The sequence below is a fragment of the Tursiops truncatus genome, chromosome 9 (assembly GCF_011762595.2).
Source record: "Tursiops truncatus isolate mTurTru1 chromosome 9, mTurTru1.mat.Y, whole genome shotgun sequence".
Lineage (NCBI taxonomy): Eukaryota > Metazoa > Chordata > Mammalia > Artiodactyla > Delphinidae > Tursiops > Tursiops truncatus.
The window spans coordinates 32,854,515-32,871,425 of record NC_047042.1 but is presented as its reverse complement, the minus strand read 5'-3'; the positions used below and the strand labels follow the sequence as shown (position 1 = coordinate 32,871,425).

Below are 16,911 nucleotides of genomic sequence, written 5' to 3'. Positions count from 1 at the left end.
GTTTTAAATATTATAGGTAAGGCTGCTCTGAACATTCACGTGTAAGTCTTTCTGTGGACATGAGCTTTTATTTCTCTTGGGTAAATACCTAGGATTTGAATGGGTGAATCTTATGATAGGAGTATGTTTAACTTTTTAATTAAGTGCAAAACTATTTTCCTTTTACATTCCTATAATATATGAGAATTCCAGCTACTCCACATACTTGTCAATACTTGATATATCCGGAAATTTTGATTTTAGAAATATGTAGTGGTGTCTTATTTTTCTTTTAATCTGAGTTATCCCGATGACTAATGATGTTGAGCATTTTTATGTGCTTGTTGACCATCCATATCTCTTCTTTGTTAAAGTGTCTGTTCACATGTTATCCTCATACCATTTTTTGAGTGGTCTTTTGTTTTCTTGTCTTTGAGTTTTGAGAGTTCTTTATATATTCTTTACATTCTGCATATAAGGATTTTATCAGATAACTGATTGGAAAATATTTCTTCTCATCTGGGACTTGTCTTTCCATCCTCTTACAAGGATCTTCCAAAGAACAGAAGACTTTGATTTTGAAGAAGTTCAATTTATCTTTTTTTTCTTTTGTAAATCAAGCTTTTAGTGTTCTGCTTGAGAAATCTTTGCCAAATCCAAAATCACAAATATTTTCCCCTATGTTTTCTTCTAGCAGTATTATAGTTTTAGTTTTACATTTAGGTTTATGATAAATTTTGTGTTAATTTCTGTTCATGGTGTTTTGTATGGTGAGAAGTTTGTTTTGTTGTTGTTTTGTTTTATTTTGTTTGCACATTGCAGTTGTTCCAGCAATATTTGTTGAAAGGACTGTTTTTCTGCACGGAACTGCCTTTACACATTTGTAGAAAATCAGTTTGTCCACATATGTATGGGTCTATCTTTGGACTCTCTGTTATACTGATGTCTCTATGGCTTATTTTCCTTCTTTATATATAATTGATTTCTGCTTGGATCTTTATTATTTCCTTTGTTCTGCTTACTTTAAATTTAACTTGCTCTTCCCTCTTTGTTTTCTTAGGTTGAATCTGAGGTAATTTACTTGAGAAGTGTTATTTGGTTTCCAAGCATTTTGGGATTTTCAGAGATGTTTCTATATTGAATTCTAATTTAACAATTTTGTGGTCAGAGAACATACTTTGTATGACTTGAATTTTTAAAAATTTATTAAGACTTGCTTTATGACACAGAATATGGTCTATCTTGGTAAATATTCTATGTAGACTTGGAAATGATGTGCATTTGCTGTTGTTGGGCGAAGTGTTCTATGAATATCAATTATGTGAAGTCAGTTAATAGTGTTATTCAAGTCTTCCTTATCCTTATAGATTCTCTGTGTACTTGTTCTATAAATTATTGAGAGAGGGGTATTGAATTCTCCAACTATTATTGTAGATTGGATTTGTCCTTGCAGTTGTATCCATTTTGGTGTCATGTATTTTGGATCTCTGTTATGATGGGCATAAACATTCAGGATTGTCAGGTCCTCTTGATAAATTGATCCCTCTATCATTATGAAGTAAACTTCTCTACTCTGGTTATGTCCTTTGCTCCTCAGTCTTCTTTTTCTGATACTCATATAGCCCACCCCAGCTCTCTTTTACTTAGAGTTATGATGGTATGTCTTTTTCCATCCTTTTAATGTAGACCTATTTGTGTCTTTATTTAAAAAATGTGTTTCTTGTAGGTGGCATACAGTTGGTTCTTGGCTTTGTATTCAGTCTGACAATCCTTGACTTAATTGGAGTATTTAGACCATTTACATTTAATGTGATTATTGATATGAATTAATTTAAATAGATCATCTTTGCTATTTTTCTGCCGTTGCTCCTGTTTTCCTCATGTTCTCCCTTCACTTGGATTACCTGAGTACTTTTTATGATTCCTTTTCATCTCTTTTGTAAGTTTATTAGCTATAACTCTTTGTTATTTCAGTGATGGGTTTAGGGTTTATAGTATATACCTTTAACTTATCACCATCTACCTTCAAATGATATTACATCACCTCTCATAGAGTAAAAAGGACTTACATTAGTATACTTCCATTCCTCCATTTATGGCCTTCAAGCTATTATTATTATAATTATCTAATTATCTAATAGTAATATACATGTGTTATAAAGTTATACATGTATTATAAACCCAATGCTACATTGTTTTCACTGTTGTTGTTTTCTTTTACTTAAATCATTTATTTTTAAAGAGATTTAAATAATAAGGAAAAAATTATATAATTTCCCATGTATTTACCATTTCCAGTGCTATTTATTTCTTTAATGTCCTTGTCTGCTAAATTTTACATCTGTGTTAGTTCTGGAGCAGGCTCCATTAATTGATTTTTCTCCTTGTTATTAGTTGTATTTTCTAGCTTTTTTGCATGCCTGGCCATTTTTTATTGGGTGTCAAAAATTGCGAATTGGGCTTCCCTGGTGGCACAGTGGTTTAGAGTCCGCCTGCCGATGCAGGGGACACGGGTTCGTGCCCCAGTCCGGGAGGATCCCACATGCCGTGGGGCGGCTGGGCCCATGAGCCATGGCCGCTGAGCCTGCGCGTCCGGAGCCTGTGCTCCACAACGGGAGAGACCACAACAGTGAGAGGCCCGCGTACCGCAAAAAAAAAAAAAAAAAAAAAAAAAAATTGTGAATTTTACCTTGTAGGATTCTGGTTATTTTTATATTCTTAGAAATATTCTTGACTTTTGCTGAGAGATGCAGCTTTTACTTAGAAACAAGTTGACATTTTTTCTTTACTTTTAATTTTTGTTAGGCTAGACCAGAGCTATTTTTAGTCTAAAGCAAAGTATTCTCCACTATGGAGGCAGGACTCTTTTGAGTACTCTACCCAATGCCCCCGTGAATTATAAAGTTTCGCAGTCATGCTGGTTGGAACAGGTATGATACCCTCTAATCCTTTCAGGTGCCTCCTTCTCTAGCCTTGAGTAGTTTCCACATTCTTCTACAGTCAGTTCTCCATTGAATACATGAGAGGGATCCTCTAAAGATTTCCCAAGTTCTCTCTGCATTTTTTTCCTCTCTAGCACTGTTCTCTGTGAACTCTTGCTGTCATGGTCTTCCCAGACCCTTAACCCCACCTCCTTAACTCAGCAAGTCAACCAACTCCACTTGCATTCCTCCTCCACACACTGCACCCTGAAAATTCTTTCAAGGAAATAAACTGGGGCAATTGTAGTACTCACCTTCTGTGTTTCAAGGGGTCACTGTGCTTCATTGCCTAATAAATATTCAGTGTTTTGAAAACCATTTTTCCAGTTGTTTTGTTGGTTTCAGGTGGGAGAATAAATCTTATCCATGATACTCCATCTTGGTTCAAAGGAAAATTCTGTCTTTTATTTTATACAGTTGACTGTTCATTTTTTGAGGCACTGCCTTGGTATTCTCCTTTCCCAATATATTTACTTCTTATATTTCACAAAATTCAGAAATCACCCATTTTTAAAACCATACAGTATAAACTATTAGAGAGTAGAGTTTATAAATATTATTTAAATGAAGTATATATTATAGAATTGAAAATAGCTCTTTGGTATGCATGCTCAGTATTGTAAGATCACTATTAAGGATCAGTAATTTTCATCATTACCTGCATTTCAACACAAGGAGTTTAAATAGTTCTACTTTGTTCATGTGTAAAACTGTTTACAGAAGTGTACAAAAAGAGTAGGCCGAATGAAAAGCCTACACTTAGTGCTGGTGTAAGGTACAGGAAAAGAAAACTTGTAGGGTATAAGAAGCAGTCAATGCAAAGGGCTTTAGTCACATTAACAGGAAGACATCTCACAGAGATGCAGCGGGGTTTGTGGACTTAAAGCATTCAAACGACCTGAGTGTGCGTTTCAGCATTACCAACTGCCTGCTATGTGGACTGACATCCATTACATAACTTCCTGAGCCTCAGTTTCTCTATCTCTTAGAGGAAAATAAGCATACTTTCCAAATCAGCTCATGGGACAGTGTGAGCAAAACCCAACAGAGAACTGTTAGTTATAGAACCTTTTAAACTCTAACATTCTTTAAAATGTAAGATATTTTCAAAAGTAATAATTATTTTTGCCATCAGTAGTTAATAATTAATCATATATATATATAAATTAAGTTGTCTTAAGGAGTAAAAAGAGAAAAAAAGCAATAAAGACAGTTCAAACTATTATGTCTGTAGCTATTTACCACAGCATCAACATTTTTACCTTGATTATTTTATAACCACTCAAATCTCAAAAACATGATAAAATAACTTGTATGGAAAAAATAGAATCTAAGGGTTTAGAAAGACCTTAAAAGTCCTGAAACCATATGTAAATACAGAGTGATGGATAATTTGTAAAGAACAAATTTCATTTATATACACCTTTCCCCTGTTCAGAAACTTCCCGTAAATTCTGTTCCGTACAGAAGAAACACTCTTTAAAATTGCTTTACGTTAACTAGCCTTAAATTCTATTCCTAGCTCCATGACCTTCCATTCTTCAAACAACTCTGCTACATGTGAACCTCAATATTCTTCACAAATCCATGCCCTTTTTTTTAATTGAAGTATAGTTAATTTACAATGTTGTGTTAGTTTCTGGTGTACAGCAAAGTGATTCAGATATATGTATATGTGTGTGTGTGTGTGTGTGTATATATATATATATATATATATATATATATATATATATATATATATTCTTTTTCAGATTATTTTCCATTATAGTTTATTACAAGATGTTGAATATTGTTTCCTGTGCTATACAGTAGGATCTGGTTGTTTATCTATTTTATATATAATAGTTTGTATCTGCTAATCCCAAACTCCTAATTTATCCCTTCCCCCCCCTTTACCCTTTGGTAACCATAAGTTTGTTTTCTATTTCTGTGAGTCTGTTTCTGTTTTGTAAATAAGTTCATTTGTATCAGGTTTTAGATTCCACATGTAAGTGATATCATATGATATTTATCTTTCTCTGTCTGGCTTATTTCACGTAGTTTGATAATCTTTAGATCCATCCATGTTGCTGCAAATAGCATTATTTCATTCTTTTTTATGGCCGAGTAATATTCCATTGTATATGTGCACCTATCCATTCACCTGTTGAATGCATGCCCTTTTAAGCCCAACTGCCTGATTTGCTATAGCCTCTATCATAATTACCCCTCATCTTTTCCTCCCTGGCAAACTTCTATTCTTTCATTAAGACCCTACTCAAAATCATCTATTTGACAATCTTCATTCAACTAGACAGTTAATCACTTCTGCTCTCCTGTGGTATTTTTATATAACTTCAATTACAGATTTATTACTTTACATTGTAATTATTTTTCTGCCTCCCTTATTAGCTCTCTCAAAGTTAAAGACCTTGACTTATCTTTGGGCTTGCTCTCAGTAAATAGTCAAGGGTCTTCAGCCTGAAGACAGTTAATAGTATGAAAGCTATTATTTACTGCAAACTTTCCATGTTTGAGGCATGGTACCAAGGATATTAATCTGTGCAATAACCCTAAAATATAGGTAGCATAATTTTCCCCATTTAACAAATGAGGAAACTAAGACTCAGGGAAGTTAAGCAACTAGTCTAAGATTGCAGACCCCCAAAAATGGCAGAAACAAGACTCAAACCTAGAAACTGTGACTCCAGAGAACAGAAGTGATGAAAAAATTATTGAAAATTAAGATTTCCTCTATAAACATGGTACTCTTTATGGTCTATATATGAGATTGCTTACCATTTGTACTTAATTAGCATGTAATACAATAACAGTTATGTCCATCATTATATATGTCAGAGTTACTGTATTGTGAGTTTTACTTGAAACAGTGGACTCCATTCCTAGTCTGTTGTTTGCTTAGCTATTCATGCAGTGTGATGATCTGCTTTCAGACTAAAAAAATCAAGGGGAATTTGGTGCCAGTCATATTGTCTCATTATCCTGTATTTTTAAAAAAGAGGTCTGAAACACAGGTAGGGCTGCTGAGGGCAGAAGTAACTATCTATTCTATCTACTCTATGTGACAGGAGATGTAGGTTAACTGTAATACAAATTTAGATGCTTTGAATAATAATTACAGTCTGATTATTAGAATGTTATTGAGGTCGTGACAAAAAGGAATCCTACCTTGGATAGATGTTAAATTTTCTTTTTTTTTCTTTTTATCTACCTGTTTAAAGAGCTCTCTTAATATCTATGCTTGAGACAAACCAGCTAGGTACACCCACATGGAAACCTTTTTACCTTTAACAATGATCAGGGCCAGCTACATGATTGTAGGGCCCTAGTGAAAATGAAAATATGGGCCCTCCTGCTCAAAAATTATTAAGAATTACAAGATGGAACAGCAGAGCATTAAACCAAGAGTGGGACCCTTCTAAGCATGGGGCCCTGAGCAACTGCATAGTTCACACACCCATGAAGCTGGTTCTGCCAGTGATCTCTTTACTGCCACCACAACTAGGAGGAACTTTAGATGACTGTGATACAGTGACCTAGCCCCTCCTATGAACTTTAGGCATCATTCCTCATTACTAACCCAAATTATAACATTCTTGGTTGTTGGTTGGCTGAGTACAAAATGCACATGCATGTTGGTTGGCTTGAGTACAAAATGTGCATGCAAAATGCGCATGCATACACATCAAGTATGTATATGTCTATACATATATTGAATATGTTTATATATGTGCATGTATTCCTGACATAAATATATGTGTGCATACATATATATGATATTTACAGATAAGTCTGTTTCAAGAGCCAAACTTAGTAACAATATTTGCTTAATGCAGAAACCTAGGTTTGATAAGTTATAGTGTCTTCATTCCCAGTCCTATTTCCCTGGGTATTTTTTAAAATTAATGCCCAGGTAGAATATTCGATATACGTAGTAAGCATTTCTCTACTGCTATTTGGAACCTGAGTGGTATATATGATTTCTCTTTAACTTTCCTGACCCTAGACCATAAATTCAAATGATTTTAAGTTATAATTACATCTCCCAGTTGTCCTGAAAAATTTCCAGTTTGCCCCTTTTGTCCCACTCAAGAATGTCCTTCTTTTGATGATACTTTAGATGATCACCTTAATATTAGCCAAATATATCAGAATATAACTTTCATCCTTTTTTTATTTTAAATAAGGTGCTGTAAATATAATAGTTAAAAAGGCCTTTAATCAAAACAGTGTATTTTCAGTTTTTCATAATAGCACCTACTTTTTGCTCATGAGCATATAGATATTACTCATAAAAACAAAAGCTATTAAAAATGGAATATATTTTTCCAAATTGTTTTAGTTTTCTTTTAAACAAAAATGAAATACATATACATTAAATAAAATTGAGAAAATTGAAACAAGAAGAATACAACACATAGGCCCAATAGTTAAATATAGGCACTCTTAGTATTTTGCTACATTACTATATAGGTGTCTTTTTCTATGGATAGTTTTTTTTTTTTAACTTAGTTATAACATGATGCAACTTTTTTTCCTGTATTTTTTCCATATAACATTATATCATAAATCTGTTTCCACAGTGTTATTTAATCTTAATAACTATTGTTTTCAAGTTTCCTTCTCTTATAGATTTGGAATAGAGGAGTTTGAAAGAAATACTTATCTCCTTCATCAACTACTGCAATGGAGAGACCCTTTTTAGAGAATAGAGAACATCATACCAGATTCTAGTATACCAGTCTTTCCCATGACTGGCTGAAGCCTTGAGCAAGCTTCTAAAGTTTTCTGAGCTCCAATTTCCTTCTCTGTAATAGATAAGGATAAAATATGAGAATGATAAAAATAAATAGCAGTAATAATAATTGTAATAATATTAACTGTCAGTCCTTGAATATCCAGAAATTTTTAGTGTGCCTGTAGTATGCCAAACGTATCGGTTATTGTGCTAAGCATTTACAAAAAATATATTACCTTAGGAATAGTTAAGACAATCTTGTAGAGTAGCAATAAAGCTAGAAGACTTAGATTAGTATATATAAAGACCTATAGACAAACTGAATAGTAGAACAATATACAGAATACAGAAACAGACCCAAAATAATGGTCACCTGATTTAATAACAAAAACTTCTCTGTAGTGCAATAGAGAAAGGATTTTTTTTTCCAAAAAATTCTGCTGGGACAATTGGTTAACTACATAGGGAAATGTCCATTGACTCCTACTTGACACCACACACAAAAGTCAATTCCAGATGAATTATAGATCTACATATGAAAGGCAAAATGATAAAGACTGTAAAAGATAGAAAAACATTCATGTGACGTTGGAGTAGATAAAGATTTCTTAAACATGACACAATATAAATTATTAGAGAAAGGTTGATAAATTGGACTTCATTAAAATTTTAAATTTTATTCATCAAAAGACACCATTGAGAGCGAAAACAACAGTATAGAGGGGGAAAAATAATTGTAATACATAGTATCTGACAAAGTCCTCATATATAGAATATATAAACAACTTCTGAAAATTGACAAGAAAAAGATAGTTCCAATAGAAAAACAAACAAAAACATACAGTTCACAGGAGAGAATATCCAAATTGCCACTAACGATATGAAAAGTTTTTCAATTTTATCAGTCACCAGGAAAGTGCAAATAAAAGCCACAATATGATAGTATTCACCTGCCAGACAAAGAAAATACCAAGTGTTGGTGAGAATATAGAGTAAACGTAACTCTCTTTCACTGTTGGAAAACATTTATAAACTGGGACAACCACTTTGAAAAGCTGTTTGGCAGAATCTAAAATAGCTGAGCATATGACTCAATAATTCCCCTCCTAGGTATACATCTACTAGAATTGGGGACATATGTTCACCAAGTAAATATGTGTAGGAATCTATTCATAATAGGAAAACCCTGAAACTACCCAAATGTCAATGACCAGTAGAATGGAAAATAAATTGTGGTATCTTCACACAATGCAATACTATTCAGCAATAAGAATGATCTCCAATGATATAAAACAAAATGGATGAATCTCAAAAACATAATGTTAAACAAAAATGCCTGGACATAGAAGGGTATGTACTGTATAATTCCATTTATATAAAAGAAAATAACTAAACAAAATAAATCTAAGCTGTTAGAAGTTAGGAGGGTAGTTACCGTTGGTGTAGGTGAGTGGTAACAGTGATTAGAAGAGAGCTTGAAGAGGGTTTCAGGGTGCTGGTAATGATCTGTTTTGTAATCGGGGTACTATGCATCTGGATGTAATTGGTTTGTGAAAGTGCATTATCTGTACACTTATGTGTACTTTTCCGTATGTATTGATATATAATATTTGTTAAAAAGTCAAAAACATATTATCTTGAATCTGTACCCCATTTTAGAGATGAAAAAATAAGAAATACTAAGTTTAAGTTACTTAAAGTTAGTTATTTTTAGTTACTAATAGCCAGGCGGTTGTTAGGTGGCTCAGATTAAATGGTCTTTAGTTTCCTTTCTAGTTCTAAGATACTATGGTTTTATAAATCCACCAGTTTGGAACCTAACTTCCTGCCTTTTTATTTTAATTTCTATTGGCCTCCCTAATCAAAGTTTTCAAACTTCTATATCCAGAGGTAAGATTCTTTGATACTCAAATAATACTATAAGAAGTTTTCTTGAATATTCAGAGTTTGTTATTTCTGCTAATTTATATTTATTTTCTTTGCTTATTGTTTTATAGGCAAGTGAAGGTCGGACTACAATTGTGGTAGCTTACCGGCTTTCCACTATTCGAAGTGTAGATATGATTGTGACTATAAAAGATGGGATGGTGGTGGAAATGGCAAAACAGGGTCTATATTATTCACTTGCAATGTCACAGGTAATGTTTACATGACATAATGTATGTTTGCAGATTTTTTTTGACTTTTCAGAAATCACGCCATGCTAGAAAATAGAAGTCTTGAATTATAATCTTAGGTTTCACAAGGCAACCAAGGTTTATTTATAGTTCCTTAGTGAAGAAATTCAGTGAGTCTAATATCCTCAGCATTGTGCTAGACAATGATGAAAGTTAAAGAACTAATTGTTACATAGTACCTAATATTTGCCAGGCACACTACAAATAGGCTTCAAATCTTGTATGTGGCAGATCCAGAGCAATCTAACTCTAGAAGATTAGAGATGAGAAGCCCATGCACCGTAACAAAGAGTAGCCCCCACTCGCCACAACTAGAGAAAGCCCGTGCGCAGCAATGAAGACCCAATGCAGCCAAAAACAGATAAATAAAATTTTAAAAATTATAAAGGTAAGAGGTGGAAAAGGAGGAGAAATCTAGGTAATGTGGAAGTAATAAGGAACTTGGTTTGTAGCTAAACAGAAAGGAGACCAGCCTGCCATGAGTAATGAGTGTTGGGGGAATAATTGAAAATTTGGATAATGAAGGTCAGATTATGAAAAGGCTGAGACTTCCTGTGTCGGAAGCACCTACCCCAGTGCTTGGCACACTCAAAATCTATCTGCTGAATGAAAGGATGCACACATATATCCATACCGTGTATACATCAAATTCTCACAGGGAGACCAGAAAGCTCATATTAGGCAATGAAGAGGAGGCACGATAATCCCGGAGGCACACTGACAAACTCCTGTTTTTGAGGATCCACATGTTTGCATGCATATGACCCAGCCTACTGAATTTCACATGGTTCTTCCATTAGGGTGCATTAACGTAAGTGATAGTGATTAGGCTCTAGCTCTCTTCTTCATTCTGCCTTCATCTCTTGGTCTGGAAGGCAGCCTTCTTTCCAAGGGGTCTTCTGCAGACAACTAATATCAACCTTTTTTGGTTTATTTTACTTCTTCAACTTTCTGATTATATTTTTGATATCAATATTATTATTTCACAAATTAGGAAATTTAGAAAGTTATGAGTCTCCATCTCATCAAACTTAGAATTTCAAACCCCAGCTTTCTCCACAATTCTAGAATGAAGGATTTTTAAACACATCCTCTAAAGCAATGATAATAAAAAAAAATTAAAAGTTTGAAAATGTAATCTTATATTGATTTAAAAACGCTTGATTCCGATTTTATTTTATATTAGGCTATATTTTTCTTTAAAAATAAAATGTACATGTTATTTGCCAGTTGAATTTTCATGATTTTCATTCCACAGTAGAATTAATAATTTATGAAGTTATTAAGTTCAGTATCTTCAAACTAATAGTTGTAACAATAAAAGGAAATAACTGTGGTCAAATTAACACTACTTTGAGATTTTAAAAAACTACTACACTCAGATCTTTCTTTGAAGCAACACTTCTTTATTTTTCATTATAACTAAATTAAAACTCCATTTTTAGGTGTTAGGTGAAAGAGTTCCACAACATAAGGAAAACAAAAATGGAGTGTTTGTGGTATAAGTGTATAAAAATTTAAAATACCATATTCAAAATGGATTAGTACTCTCTGATTACCTAAAATAATTTTCATTCTGATATAATAATACAATTTTAAATATTGATACTCAATGAACAGCTCTAATATTCTGGGAAATATATAGTAAACATAACATACGTGATATCTACATAAACAGTACCACATTTCTGAAACTCTGGATGCATTTATTTGCCACTATTGCCTATAGTGTCCAAATGAATTAATTTATGACAATTCATGATTTTCATAAGTATTACAAAGTTAATGCTGCTAAGAAAATCAATCCCAAAAAGCAGCATAGGAAAATGGTTACAGTCACAAGCTCTGGAGACACAGCAAGTTGAAATCCTTACTCTGCCATTTAATAGTTTTAGGACTGTGGGTAAGTTGTTGAAATTCTCTGTGCCTCAGTTTTCTAAACTGTAAAGTGAGGAAAATAATAACATATTAATTAATTACATTGAGTAGTAAATGAGTTCAATTATGTAAAGTACCTAGAATTATTGTTAGCATAATAAATTTTATTATATTACCATTCTTAGCATTAGCGTTTGTTATCCAATCAAACTTTTAAAGAAAGTTCAAACCATGGTTATTGCTGCAATCAGGTACAGATTCAATGCTGTAATTATTTATCTAGGATGTACATAATTATTTACAGACATAGTGAGTCTGTGAGCTTCCTTTAGTGAGTTTTCATACAAAAGTGAAATAAAAACTGGTAGAGACACATACATACCAAAACTTCTTGTCATTCTTATTTTGTCTAGCAGCCTTCTCAGGAAAAGGAATTGTCTTTGATCTGTTAAAGCACCTCTTTAGAAAATTTTATTATGAGAAGTAAAAATTTTATTTTAAACTTGGCACAAAGTAAATAGCTCCTGAAAAAATGCCAAATAAAAAATTTCTTTCTCGGTAGAGAAATTTACTGAAAAAAAGAAAGTGATAGCATAAAGGAATATCTGATTAAAGATATTAGGATAGCTGGTTAAAGTTCATGTTAGTTTGAAATGCCTGATTAACAGTTGTTACTCTTGTTAAAGAATCACAGTGTCCCTGGGAAACCTTCCATGTACATACTCTCCCTTGCACCCAAAATTATCTAAGTCTTTCCATCTCTACTCCCCACCATGGTCAGGGCCACCATCACCCCAACTGGCCTCTTCATTTCTGTCTTCTCCCCTCCTCCCATCTCTTCACGAGGAAGTCACAAATTTACTCGCACCACATTCAGATAAGCAGAGAATACGTAACTCCTTTATTTCACTGAAACTGGTCTTATTTCTTGGAGTAACAAGGAAAAAAAAAACTAGACTTAGAGCAATCTGGTTTAGAACTTTATCCTATTCTATGATTTAAGCAGCTTTAAGGTTAACTTGATGGCTTCGGAATTTCTCATTTCTTTTGGAGGTGGACCCACCAATTTTGCTTTTTGGTCAGATTGGAATGGGCAGCAGTGGCAAGCCTGGAAAATGTTATTGTCTCCTGAGATCTATCTCAGGCCCAGGACCAACCTCACATTTAACTGCCTTGCTATATGTTATCAATTTGTAAGCTCCACAGAAGGCTGGGAAGAAGGGATCAGAGAGAGGGTATATTTGAGTCATCTCCCTCACAAATTCCTTTTACTAAGATCCGTCCTTGCTAGTGGAATAATTGTTTTGAATTAAGACATTGTTTTCTCTAGTTAATTGTACAGGTCTTTGGGGGAAAAGGCACAATAAAAGCTATTGTTACTCACTAACATTTTAGTATGAGTTGGACTTACTGTCTCTGTATCGAGTCCGAAAACGTTAGCAAGAACTGCTCAGGAATACACCACTTTCAATAACAGAAGCAGTACAATTTTAGAGGGATGCTTAATAAAGTTGCTTTGAATTTTTAAGGCATTCTTCTAGTGGTAACATGTATATTCTTCATTTAGGATATTAAAAATGCTGATGAACAGATGAACTCAATGGCATACTCTACTGAAAAAGATATCAGCTCAATTCCTCTGTGCTCTATGAAGAGCATCAAGTCAGACTTTACTGACAAGTCTGAGGAATCCATCCAAAATAAAGAGGTAATGGTTCAACTATCACAAGTTACCAACATGTTGGTAACTTGTTACCAACTATCATGTTACCAACTATCTAACTAACTAACCTCAGACACCATGAAATCTCTCATCCAGCCCCTGAATATTAGCTTCTGTCTTCCTAACCACCAGTTTCCACATCATCCCACTCCTCTCTTTGGTCTGCTATTTCCTCCCAAACTGGAATTCCCTTCTTCTCCTTGAGTCTGACAGATACTTGAGGTTGACCGCCCATTAACTATTCCCACCATCTTCCTACCCACTCTTCTCGGTCTCATCTGCCAATTATCAGCCTGAAGCCCTAGGATTATCTGCCCCAAACCTCCTCCTCTGCCCTTCTCCGGCATTGCCAGTCTACTGCTTTTAATTCTAGATTCAGTACTTTCCATTTAGGTACGTGGTCATACATAGCATTCACACACACTTATATATATATAACATATATATATATATATATATACACACATATATATAATTTTTTTTTGGCGGTACGCAGGCCTCTCACTGTTGTGGCCTCTCCCGTTGCGGAGCACAGGCTCCGGACGCGCAGGCTCAGCGGCCATGGCTCACGGGCCCAGCCGCTCCGTGGCATGTGGGATCTTCCCGGACCGGGGCACGAACCCGTGTCCCCCACATTGGCAGGTGGACTCTCAACCACTGTGCCACCAGGGAAGCCCCTATATTTTTTCTTATCTATTAATTTTCTTTAAAATATACACTACCAAACGTAAGGTAGATAGCTAGTGGGAAGCAGCTACATAGCACAGGGAGATCAGCTTGGTGCTTTGTGACCGCCTGGAGGGGTGGGATAGGGAGGGTGGGAGGGAGGGAGACGCAAGAGGGAAGAGATATGGGAACATATGTATATGTATAACTGATTCACTTTGTTATAAAGCAGAAACTAACACACCATTGTAAAGCAATTATACTCTAGTAAAGATGTAAAAAAAAAACCTAAGTATAAAAAAATAAATAAATAAAATGCATTTGAAAGCCAAAAACTAATAATAATAATAATCATTTACATAAACATGCAAAGAAAAATATTAAGTAAATAATAGCATAGATAATTTGCCATATGGCAAAAGGCCTGAGTATAAGAATACAGTAAAAGGGTTTGTACCATATTGTAAAAACACTGTGTGAAAACATCTATTAATAGCTGTTGGACCTGCCACCGTAATTGCTGCAAACAAAGTGAAAATCTACCTCAAAGTCTGCAAATTCACTAGGTCTATAAAGTGGATTTTCAAAACCTAAGAAAGATGAAATTCATAAAATTAAAAAGCAATTTCCATACTTTGGAGAAAATGGTAGGGTAAATTTACACTCTGATACAACTGCTCTGCTCCATACACACAGGAATGATACATAAAACATAAAAAGAGAAAAGCCAATTAGATATACCCAGGCTCCAAAACAAGATCTCTACCAACCAGAAATAGAGCAAAAGTACAAAGTGGTGAGCTGTGCTACAGTCATGGACCTACTCTTAACAGGAGGCTACAAACTTGGTTACCAGTGCCTGGAGCTATACCGAGTACAAAGCTGAGAGCCTGGAAAGATAGTATTAACAACCAAGAACTGAAACAAGCCAAGCACCAGCTCCATGGCCATATTTGTAAAGGGTTCTTTCAGCCTGTGGTATTGCAGTGAAAAGTGAACAAGGAAATGAAAGGACTATAAAAATGAATAACGAGGGCTTCCCTGGTGGCACAGCGGTTGAGAGTCCGCCTGCCGATGCAGGGGACGCGGGTTCGTGCCCCGGTCCGGGAAGATCCCACATGCCGCGGAGCGGTTAGGCCCGTGAGCCATGGCCGCTGAGCCTGCGCGTCCGGAGCCTGTGCTCTGCAACGGGAGAGGCCACAACAGTGAGAGGCCCTAGTACCGCAAAAAAAAAAAAGTTTTAAAAGTGAATAACGAAATGAAAAATGTGAAACAGGATTTTAGAATAGTTAATGGGAGGTTATATTAGTCTGGGTTGAGTCAGAAGACAGAAACCACACAATGATTTGAACAGAGAAAGTTTAGTGTAATGAATCAGTAGGGAATTGGAGTAATAGGAATTGGCTAGTGGAAATTAAGAGAACTCTAAAGAATTCAGAGGTCATAATAAAAAGTACCAACTACCACCCCTGGGGTGAAAAGAGACCCAAGGAAGAGCATTCATTATTGCCCAAAACTGAAGTGGAGATACAGGCCTTACTGCAAAGGGCACAGCTTTGGCTCACTGGATAGCAGAGAAGATGCCCAGGTACCTCACTGGTGGAGCTTGCTTGAAATCTGTCCTCCAAGGTGCCAAGGGAAACCTTCCACAGGGAGGTTCTGAGCTTCAAAACCCACTAGGTGCCAGGAGAAGCTACTGGGCACTGCTGAAACCAGGGGCTGGAGAGGTTGCCTTCTGCAGGAGTCAAGTGCAGTTCTGTGTATAAGAGGTGCAGACATCAGCGACCTGGCTGAAACATAAGCCTGTGCTGTCTGGGCCCCATGGCTACACTTCTAATGGGTAAGCCAAGAGCTGGAGAAAGCGCTTGATGGCCAAACACAGAAGAAAATTGCACTCTACAGGCACCCAACTCTGAAAAAACTGTTCAGGCAAAACAGCGGAGAAAAAAGTTCATCTTGCAGGAGCTTTCCCAGTAAGCTACCGGTAAGAGCAGGAAGAATAATCCCCTCCTACAATGTCTTTCCAGCAGCCTCTACTGATGGAGCTTGACATCTTACCAAGTGGTAAAAGAGAAAAGTTTATCAGACAAAAGGATGAATTTGGACCTGAGAAGCAAAAAATCAGTAACCAGGACAGAGCTGGTATTATTTTGAACAGGGGAATCAGCAAACATAAGGGCCTGGAATTGGGAGCCACAGTGACTAAGGAGGAGAGAGGTGAGCAGAGAAGTGTATGAGATACTCAGGGACCAGATCATGTAGCACCTTGTAGGACATAAAAACAATTTTGGATTCTATTCTTACTCTAACAGAATGTCATTGGGGGTTTTTAACCAGTGGTTCATGACTCACAGGAATTAACCTGAATGGGCAAAAAAAAATCACAACTATTTTTTCTACCTGTACTTGATAGAAATTTAATTTACTTTAATTATGAATATAAATAACAGACTACATTAGTATTACCAGGGCCTGCGATGTCGCCAATGAAAATCACAGAAATATTTATATCACATTATAGTTATTACAGATATCTTAGAATATCTTTTTTTATTTTTTTTTTTGGCCATGCCATGCAGTATGCGGGATCTAAGTTCCCCAACCAGGAATCTAACCCATCCTCCCTGAAGTGGAAGCACAGAGCCCTAATCCACCAGGGAATTCCCCAGAATATCTTTATATTCATCACTATTAGATCTTGTTATTTAATGTGCCAATAATGAAGCACATAACTGTATCAGAGCTTTGAATTTTTTGTTAAACATTTTA

General features: G+C 35.3%; 1 protein-coding gene across 1 annotated transcript in view; it reads left to right on the top strand.

Moving 5' to 3' along the window:
* ABCB5 (ATP binding cassette subfamily B member 5) overlaps positions 1-16,911 on the top strand; it is a 113,013-nt gene that overhangs the window by 43,954 nt on the left and 52,148 nt on the right. Inside the window, 2 exon segments of the mRNA XM_004316485.4 lie at positions 9,696-9,836; positions 13,321-13,461. Of these exon segments, the coding sequence (XP_004316533.3) occupies positions 9,696-9,836; positions 13,321-13,461 (282 nt within the window).